We start from the raw sequence: 10,985 nt of genomic DNA, 5'->3' as shown, positions 1-10,985 counted from the left end.
GATTTATTATTCTTCTCCCCATAAATATAACATGGAGTTTTATTGTTCCACCTTTCACGTCCTCAGGAGTCACCTTCTCGCCAGTTTCTTTCATTTACAAGCGGCGCGAGATTTTCCTGATCGGAGGGAGGAAAAACAATGGCAGATTCCAAAGCAGTTACCATCAGGACCCGAAAGTTCATGACTAATCGCCTTCTATCGCGCAAGCAATTCGTGATCGATGTTCTTCATCCGGGAAGGCCAAATGTGTCCAAGGCTGAGTTGAAAGAGAAACTAGCGAAGTTGTATGATGTTAAGGATCAGAACTCGATCTTTGTGTTCAAATTCAGAACGCATTTTGGCGGTGGGAAGTCTACTGGGTTTGGCCTGATATATGATTCTGTGGAGAGCGCTAAGAAGTTTGAGCCCAAATACCGACTCATTAGGAATGGATTGGCCACAAAGGTGGAGAAATCAAGGAAGCAGATGAAAGAAAGAAAGAACAGAGCTAAGAAAATCCGTGGTGTGAAGAAGACCAAAGCTGGAGATGCTGCTAAGTCGGGCAAGAAGAAATGAATGATGTATTCGGCTACTTATGAGATTATAATTTACAATCTTTTAGTGCTTTGAGTGATTTTGGATTTTGGAACTATTTCATTAGTCTTTTATAGTTTGTGATGTTAAATCTCTTCTAAAGATTTTTTTTCATTACCCATTTGTTGTTAATTGTATGACTTGAGCATTAGATTTCTATTAAAAAAACACATGGAGTTCTGTTGGGCTTTTATTTTTGTGCAAAGCGAGTGTGGATGGCGGCAGAGACAATGGTGTTGCTCGAGCTATAAAAGCAGCTGTCTGAGAGCGCAGCTAATTGTGGGATGTTCGAAACCCTAGCACATTAGCTCCATTCTCGGTTGCTTCTACAAGGTAACAAAAGCCATGTCGTTTCAGAGGTATGTAGAGATCGGTAGGGTAGCACTCATCAACTATGGGAAGGAGTATGGAAGACTTGTTGTTATCGTCGATGTCATCGATCAGAACCAGGCTTTAGTTGATGCACCTGACATTGTTCGTGGACAAATAAACTTCAAGAGGTTGTCCCTTACATATATCAAGATTGACATTCCTAAAATTCCCAAGAAGAGCAAATTGATTGTGGCCATGGATGCAGCTGATGTCAAAGAATAAGTGGGAGAAAAGCTCTTGGGAAGGAAACTTATTGTGCAAAAGAAGAGAGCTGAACAAAATGATTTTGATAGATTCAAGGTTATTTTTGCTAAGTTCAAGGGAGGACATTTTATTTAACGCGAGCTTACAAAACTAAACAAGAGTTCTTCAAAGTGAGGTCCTGTTAATGGTTGTTTATTTTCAGCTAGTGCTTGTTGTAGCGTTCTTGCAATTTTCATTATTTTGCCATTAGAACAAATCAATGCTATGAACACTGGATTTCTAAACTTTGATATGAGTACTTTGTTTAAAAAAAAGGGGGGAAAGTCTGGCTCGACCCTAATGAGGTCCGTGAGATATCCATAACAAACTCAAGGCAAAACATTCAGAAGTTGGGGAAGGATAGTTTCATTATTAAGAAACCTATGAAGATTAACTACATATCTCGTGCTAGACACATGGTAGAAGCAAAGAGGAAGGGACGCCATTCTCGATATGGTAAGCGCAAGGGTAATAGGCAGGCTAGGCTACCCACTAAGGTTCTATGGATGTGTTGTGAAATTTGATTCCTTCTTTAATGATTGAGAGGAATTACTGAAAAATAGTTATTTGTATATACTTCGAATTAGTGAAAGAAAAAAAAAACTTGAATCTTACTACACATAATTTACATTGAATTCAAATAAAAAAAATATATAGTTTGAGAAAATTTTAAAAATGTCAAAATATTTTAAAATATATCTTTTAAGGTATAGAATTTATATTCAACAAAATTGAAAATTAATAAATTGAAAGTAATTTTATTCTTTCAATAGCATAAATTGTCATAAACTTTGGTTTTTAGTCACCAGAAATTCTTTCCATGCCAATTCATTTAATTAAGAAATAATATATTTAAATATAATAAAACTATATTTATATCATTTAATTAAAACAAATATTAAACTTATTAAAAAATTAACAATTACAAAGGATCAAAATGGATCACAAAATCTTCTTATTTATTTCAAAATAGTATAAAAGATATAATCATGATGCATCTGAACAAAATGTTAGCTATAATATTTTAAAATAATTTATTTCAATTTTTAAAAAACTTTCTATCAATTAAAAAATAATCATATACTAGTAAAATATTTATCACCTTATTTATTAATTTTTCATATTTTTGGACTAACTTTAGGAAAAATTTTATATAGTAAAAAATAAAATAAGGGCAAATATACAAACAATTAACCCATTATTATCTCCTTTCACTTTTCTCAATTATTCATCCAATGTTTAATATCTTTGTTGAGAGAAAATAAGAAAGCAATTTCAAATTATTCAAAGTTTGTACTATAATTATATATGAAACAAAGTTTTTTTTTTCCTTTATATAGATTCTCAATTTGATATATAAATGACACCTAATATTGTGTAGGGTAATAAATGAGCCAAATCTTGCATCAAAAAGCTATGAATGCTAATAAAATTGGTCAGTTTACTAATATATATCATCATGGCTATAAACAGAGCGAATAGAAGAGGATAAAGAGTGTTCCCAAGGATTAAAGAAGAGTTTCAGTGATAGTTGACGGGCGACGATGCTCGGAAGAAACATAGTCAGGGCGCGACAGTATTTGGGAGGATATTCGACCCCAATAGCATTCAAGAAGAGTTTTAGTGATAGTTGGAAAATGGACGGAAGTTTAGCTACAATCGATGGTCATGAAGAACTCCGGAGGTGGCATTATTGAATAGAGGATGTCTAGAGCTCTCAAGCTTTCTATCCTCCTGCCCCCTGATGTGAAGAATGAGAAGGATATTTATATATTTTTTTAGTGGCATGGCTAATAAATATATAGAAGATCAAGTGCATGTTGGGAGTGCTCCATCAAAAAGCTTATAGGGATACCCTTGATCTTAGTAGTTATCAAGAATTTAAATGCCCTAGATATTCAGAATTGAGTGATCTTGGGCTTGTTGGATTATTTGTCTCGCTGAGATGCTCGATTTGAGTATAAGCATGTCATATTTAAATATCATTTAATCATCCAATTAATGCTCTAAGGATTCCAAAAAAGCTTTGGTCTTTTGATTTGAGCACATTTGGGCTCGAATTTGGTGTTAGTGGATTCGTCTCCTTGAGATGATCAATTTGACTAAAAGTTTGTTGAAATCAGAGTTCAGATGACTCCAAATTTAATTTTGTAAGTTTTTTAGTCATATTTGTATCGTGATTCGTGCTAGATCAAGCTGATTTTTGATAATGTATCAATTATATATAATTGATGTAGAGATGAACAAACTATTTTATCAATACACCATATTTTAATATGTGAAGATGATCTCATAAAATAGATAAAAATGCTTTTGAACACCGAAAGGCCAACAAATTTGAGTGCTTATTAAGAGATACAATAGCTTCACCTTATGCTCAATCAAATGAATCCATACTCAAATCAAACCTATCATTTCTTTTAGCTTCGTTTCTTTCTTTCTTTTGAATACGAAGATTTTGCACCACAGCTAAATGAAGACAATCTAATACTTCCCACAAGGAAACTATGGGTGCGGGAAAACTATGGGTCAAAATTTTACTCTTTAAAAGCATTCTAGGCCCACTTGCTTTGGTTTACACTGATGCTACAACTTGGGCTACTCAGAATAGTCCAGCCCATAAGCCCATTATTTTTCGGAGAGCACAAGCCGTTTGGCCCACCGCACCTACAACAACAGACAATTAAATCAGAATAAATAAAACTTATAGTTATTTCTTCACAACTCACAAATATAATTTGATTAAATTCAATTATCACTTCCATATTATATTTATATTTTTACAGTTTCAAAATAATGTCTTGTTCAAGACCCGGCACTAAGTCCCTACGTCCTACTCAGGGCCCGACATTCAGTCCCTACGTCCTGCCGAGGACCCGACGCCTTACTTAAGTAATTGATTGTAATCTGTTCACCCCTGGAGGTGATTCAGTCTTTTGTAACCGACTCAAAATCTAGTGGAACCATTTTCAACTGGGCTAGGCCTCGTGGTTTTTTCCCTTTTTAGGGTTTTCCACGTAAAAAATCCTGTGTTCTCTGTGTGTGCTAGTTATACGTACAACGCTAAGACGTAGAATCAAATCTCTATCGCCGCGTAATTTCTAGCCCGCAACAATAATAATCATAATTAGTTTTTAGTATTTGGATGTTAAAAGTAATGCTACAGATGTCAAACAGGAAAAAAATTATTACGTGTGGAGTCCGGACACGTCGGGAGCCTAATCTAGACGCACCACTTCACCTAATGCTAAGCAGTGCATTGGGTGATGCGGCTCGTCCGAATTGACCTCCGAACGTGTTCAGACTCTGCATGTAATAATCTCTCGAGTGCAGTTGAAGCTTTGTTGTTTCTATTATATGTAGCTAACATGATATATTATTTTCATACAATTAAAATTTTGGGGATTCACACAAGGACAAAACAATTTTGCATATATTTATATATTTAATATCTAAGTTTTGATATTTATTTATGCAAAAAAAAAAAAATCTTCAGACTATTTGTATAACTAATTTAGATGTTTTATGCGAATATTGATATGTTAATTATTTATAATTATTTACTTTTCTTATAAATAGATCATTCTATGGTTAAATTTTGCTAAGCATCCTAATGACTTAGGATAATAGGGTTTATGGTCTCAAGAGTCCTCAATCATCATATTGAAGCTACCCAACTTATTTTGGATTTTTACCTATGCTTTATTTGGAATAGTTTTCTTACTATTTTGTAAAATTGTTGTAGATAAAGGATTCGTTTGAGACAACTTTTTTGTTGTTTTCTAAAACGACTTTTTAGTACAAAATTTCATGAATTAGAACTTTTTATAAAAAATAAATCACTTTAAAAAGCAGAAAAAAGCTGTCTCAAACGAAGATAAAGTTAACTTTTTAAAGTAGTTCCATAAAATGGCTTTCAAGACTGGAGCTGCCCTCGTGCCTCTCCCTCTGGACGGCCTTTGGAGTTCTTTTCACCTATGGCATTTTGTTTGGCCTGGCAGCTTTGCGTGCACCCCGCTCCACTCTGGTGCTGTTCTTCATTGGCAACCAGGGAGAATTTTGTGATGTTCTCTGTTGGCACTGGACTTATGAGCTTTCTGGCTTTGATGTTAGTTTGTCCTTGGGCAGTCTCCAGGCTAACTGAGTCCTGGTTTTTGTTTTCTTTTGCCTGCGTTTTCATTTTTGTGGTTCTTTCATTGGGGTTATTGGGTATAGTTTTGGCTAGTTTTCTAGCCTCATTTTCTGTATCTCTGTAATTCTGTAATTTTGGTATATTCAATATACGGGCCTCGCCCCAAATTTTCCCAAAAAAAAAAAGTACAAATTTTTTAAAAAAATATTAACGATTAAATCAAAATTGTAATTGCTATCTGAAAAATAAAGTAGTAAAAAAAAATTATTCCAAACAAAACCTACATAATTTAATAATGAACCATTTGTTTTTTTTTTTAATAATGAATTTGATTCGAATAAATGTTCTCATCAGCACTTTATAGTAGTTGTTGAAACAAGATTGGCATACCCCTTTCATAAAGAAAGTAATTTAATTTGCTACCTGCTACAAATGATTGAATCATGATGTGGTTAGTTCAAAGCAGTTTCAGAACTAGCACAACACTTCAATTCAGCTGACGTGCGTTCATATGACTAAGAGGTGCACAAAATCAATTGAAATTATGATCCTTCTCCCTTTAATATTCTTGCTGCTGGTCAGCTAATTTTGAGTCTTCTTCTAATGAATTAGGTTGATCAAGTCACACATAAGATCAGTGCCGGATTCGAGACCTCAATCAACAAGAATTTCGACCGGGTATCGAAGATTAGTATAAGATCGACGGCGTTGGTCATTATATGAAGTGGGGCTTAAGAAAGGTGCAGCTCAGTATCTCGTCCGCAAGAGGGCGACTTCGTTCCAGCTCGTTATCTCGCTCATATATGTAGGATGAGTTCAACGAAACTCGCCTTCTCGCTAGAGGAAGGTGACACCCATGCCAATTTAGGATAAGTTACTTGCATGCAACTAGGAAATATTTTGAACAAAATTCTTTTCATTTATGACAAATCTTAGAATCATTAATATATTAATACAGATTTCTATTAAAATTTAAATTGGGTAACAAAAATATCTATAATTATCATGTTATATATATTAAATCTGATTATGAAAAAAATGCTTCTAATCATAAAATTCAAAATAATTTAAAAAACATGAAAAAAGTTTTTAAAAACATTACCATATTCTATTACATCAACTATATGGAAAACATAAAAAAAATGAAAAAAAACAAATATTTCTAAGGCTTTGTTTGGGAGAGCTTTCTTACTGCTTTTAAAGTAACATATTAGTACAAAATTACCTTTTTCAAAAAAAAAATTGTCTAAAATTCTGCTTTATAAAGCAGTACGAAAGTTGTCCCAATGAAACCTAACTTGTTATCAATTTAACTTCATTATTTTATATTATTAGATATCATAATTTGATGACAATTTGTGTCCCAAAATTAAAGAAATATCTACTTTACTCTATCTTAATATGTATAAAAATAAGATGAAGGTGGGCATCATTATCATCAATAAACATAGAGATCTAACCCCACTAGAAAGGGTGGAGAGCACACTAGCTTACTTTGGCTCATTGATCTCTTTCAATAAAAAATAATAAACTAAATATACTGACCTCTCCAACAAGGCAACAAGCCAACAATGGTGGGACATAAATTTTTGAAAAGAGAAATTAGTGGTATTAATCACAATAGCTATCTTGTGCCAATGGAGTTTGTCTCTATCTTGATTTTAAGGTTTCCAAAGTTCTATTGGAAAGATTTGCTTGTTGAAAAGGTGATGAAAAAAATAAAATAATAAAAAAAATAAAAGAGAATATATATATATATATATATAAATATATCATCATAGGTAGCATCTTAAAATTTATATTTATTGATATAATATTTTGGTGTCACAATTACTTGAAAACTTATGCATGAAAAGATGTATCCTATTTTAGAAATTTACTATTAACTATACTTTTGATATAATTTAAAGATTTGGGTGTTATGTGTAAATTCATAAGAAATTCATGATATGTATTTAAATTCCATAATAAAAAAATATTAGTGTTGAAGCCTAAAGATTGACTAGAGAAAGGGATCTTTGATGATGAAGTCGATTACTGCGTTATATAAAGTTAATATTCATCTAATTTAGGTTTATTCTTAGAGAGTTATCCTCACCTCTCAGACTTGATTGGTGAGGCTTCAGTAGTCTTGGGAGAATGTTTCAACATATTGACATTTAAAATTGAGTAAAATGGGTGAACTTGATATCAAGAATCTCTAGTTATAATCATGCTCAAGAGTTTTCTCTTTGTAAAAAAGCTTGGACATTGGAGATAAAGATCAATCAATTGAGGTTGCACTGTGCCTCTTAGGCTCAATAAGCATTCTAAGAGATGCATCAACAATGTACCTTCTGCTAGAAAATCCTTATTATAAAATATCATCTAACATATAACCAAAATAAATAAATAGAAATTGTTGGTTTTCTAGGGGCTTTTTGATGAGAAAATTTTAGTGTCCTCTAATTCACCTACTAAGTTTTTTAGCTTGTTAGTTTAATTGTGCGGAAATCTTTTCATCTTTCTTCATTTCATATCCTACATGGAAATGAATCTTACACTATCTTAGAGATTGAGTTTTCCTTATTGTATCCAACCTCTTATCTCTTAATATTTGATATAGTTCAGAATGTTTTGTTTGATGAATTACTTCTGATGAAGCAAATTCAACATTCAATATATTTCATCCCAGGACCTCAATTGCCTAATCTTGAATGCTATAAGATGAATCATGTAGACTTGTTAAGAATAAAAAATAAATAGATGACTTGTTAAGAAAATGATTCCTACAATAGAGTCAACCTATACATGATGCCCCTTGCTTCACTGGCTTTAAAGAAAGATGATTCTTGAAGTATGTGTGTTGATAGTTCGGCCATCAATAATATTACCATTAATCACTTGTTTCATATACCTAGAATTGATGATATGTTTGACTAGGTTTCTGGAGTTGCTTAGTTCTCTAAGATAGACTCCATAAGTGGTTATTGCTAAATAAGGATTAGACTAAGGGGATGAGTTGAAGATCATTTTCAAAAACATCGATGGTTTATTTGAGTGGTTAGCGATGCTTTATGGCCTTTCTGATACACTTAACTTTTAGATGATATTAATGAATGCTATCTTGAAACCTTCAATGATAAGTTTCTTGTTATATACTTTAATGACATACTTGTATATAGTAGTAATCAAGACCAATTTTGCATCATCTATGACATATATGTTACAAATTAAGAGAAGAAAAACTTTATATAAATATGAAGTGTTGCTTATTTTGAATAAAAAAATTTACCTTCTTAGATTTTCTTGTACTTTTTCCTAGTCTTAAGATCGATCTTTAAAAAATTCAAGTTATTCTTGATTGTGTATACATAATCCTCTTGCTAAGGTTAGAAGAGAAGAATCATAAAGAATTTTAGTTCTAGTGTTTTTACTTCAACAATTATTTTTAAAAAAATTATTGATACCTGTAGCACAAAAAAATTTGACCAAATTAAACTTTTAATAACTTCTAATGATCCTTAAAATTATCTCATTTCTTATAAGTTTTTGTGCTCCTATGTGATACTTTTGGGGTAGCAACAAGGAGTCCTAACTCAGAATAAACATTTAGAAGTATTTTTTTGTTTAGTTAGAAATTAAATCTTACTTATGCAATAATCATCTCCTTCAAACCTATGCCAAAACATCACATATTCTAAATTCCTTGATAAGACTGCTACAATCTGACATGTTTTGTGGACAATTATTTTATACTTACATTACAATCTTTCTTACACCATAGACAACTTCATTATAAAAATTGTATTATAACATTCACTATGACATAACTATCCCTTAAGACTTGACCCACAAACTATGTTATATTATGATCATCACCCTCAAGACATGTGCAATTATTTCGCTTGAAATATATTAATATTCAAGAAGACTTATGTTGCAATCTCATTTACTACATAATAATCACCCTAAACACCTATATAATCTCATTTATGCCACAAGTTTTGCAACAATAAGAAGTACATCACAATATTGCCTATGTTATAATTATCTCCCTCAAGGCCTATATTGTAATCTTGCTTATTTCACAACTATATTTCTAAGGACCAATGCATCTTTTGTAAAATTTGTACCATAGCTACCTCTAGTACGTCGAAACCCAATCACTATACAATCTTACAATATTTACAATTAAAATGTGAGTTCTAAAATCAATGCCATTTGTGTCACCTTTGTTGATTGCAGTAAGACATTATGTAAAAAGGCTCCTCTTTTGAATGATGGGCACTAGTTTTTATAAAAAGTAACTAAACATAATCATACTAATTTCACAAATCCAAGAGTTTTTAATGTTAAAAAGTGTGTTATGCTCTTATCTTATACGACCATTTGTGTTTGAGATAAAAAAATGTTATGATAATCAAGATTAATTTTCATTTTTTTAAAGTTGATTTCAATCATATTATAATTATGCAAAAATTATTATCTTAAACCATTAACTAAACAATTGATTAGATATAACATTTAGGCTTTGTTTAGAATGGCTTTTACTGTTTCTTAAAGTAGTTTTTTATTAAAAAATTAAAAAATTGATACTAAAAATTAATTTAAAAAGCAATAAAAAAGCCATCCCAAACGAAGCCTTAATGCAACTTCAAGAGTATACTGTATGATAATCATATGAAAAATAAATAAAACATCCTCAACAAATTACTCTAATTTTTTTCATAAATAAAATAAAATATGCTCAATTTAGCATACATTAAAATTTAATCAATAAAAATATTATTTTATTTTAGATATAAATGTATCCCATAGTGTAACATCTTTTTCTTGATATTTTTTCAAGTAATGAAAGTTTCAAATAATAAAAAAAACCTAAAATCTTAAAAATTAATGTTATTTGAACAAATGAATCAATAAAATAAAAATATATGTAATTCTCCTACTCATTAGGCCACCTAAAAATTTTCAAAATAAAAATTTTAAATAAATTTATTTACAATATTAACAAACTCAATAAAAAAATTAAAAAAAATTATAAAAATAATTAAGCATAGCAACTAGCAAGCATTAAAGAAAGCAAACCTCTATGTTAGAGCCATCTAAACGTTTTAATAGCCCTAAAAATTGAAGACAACACCAACTTCTTGTCAGACAACTCCTTTAAATAACCAAAAAAAATAAATAAAAATTTGCATGAAAAGAATAGAGAAGTATAAATTAAATAATTATTAAAACAACCCCAGACGTGTTCCCGTAATTTCATACAAATGCAGGGGTAAAGTAGTCCCACCTGCCACTTCCACTCACTTCCCTGGAAGCTCGGGGGAATATGGACAAATTTTCCGAGCCAGAAGTCGACAAAAGGAATCGCGCGCTAATCGCGATTGGTGTTGAGCCGTTCATTATGACTGAGTTGAATCTCATCATTTTTTCTTCACTTTATATTTATTAAATAGATAGAAATGAATAAAAAATAATTTACTTTATATGTAGTTTTACTTATTTATTTTGTTATTAAAAAAATTTAAATATTTTTTAAATTTATGATTAATATGCATTTAAATTTTATGATTATACAATTAGAGAAATTATTTTAAAAAAGTTTTATGTTCATTATTAAAAATAACTCAAAAATTGGAGTAAGAATAAGGGTCCCACCACTCTTTACTAAAGATAA

At 31.0% G+C, this 10,985-nt stretch overlaps 1 protein-coding gene across 1 annotated transcript; it reads left to right on the top strand.

Annotated features, from left to right (window-relative positions):
* The first annotated feature begins 119 nt into the window (after positions 1 to 119).
* Positions 120 to 675, top strand: LOC110110847 (40S ribosomal protein S24-1). Its single transcript, XM_020842487.2, has one exon. It carries the CDS (start codon positions 139 to 141, stop codon positions 553 to 555), a length of 417 nt encoding a protein of 138 aa, XP_020698146.1. The 5' UTR covers positions 120 to 138; the 3' UTR covers positions 556 to 675.
* Positions 676 to 10,985: the final 10,310 nt, after the last annotated feature.

The sequence above is a fragment of the Dendrobium catenatum genome, unplaced genomic scaffold (assembly GCF_001605985.2).
Source record: "Dendrobium catenatum unplaced genomic scaffold, ASM160598v2 fragScaff_scaffold_1216, whole genome shotgun sequence".
Taxonomy (NCBI): domain Eukaryota; kingdom Viridiplantae; phylum Streptophyta; class Magnoliopsida; order Asparagales; family Orchidaceae; genus Dendrobium; species Dendrobium catenatum.
This window is presented reverse-complemented; position numbering and strand designations above follow the sequence as displayed.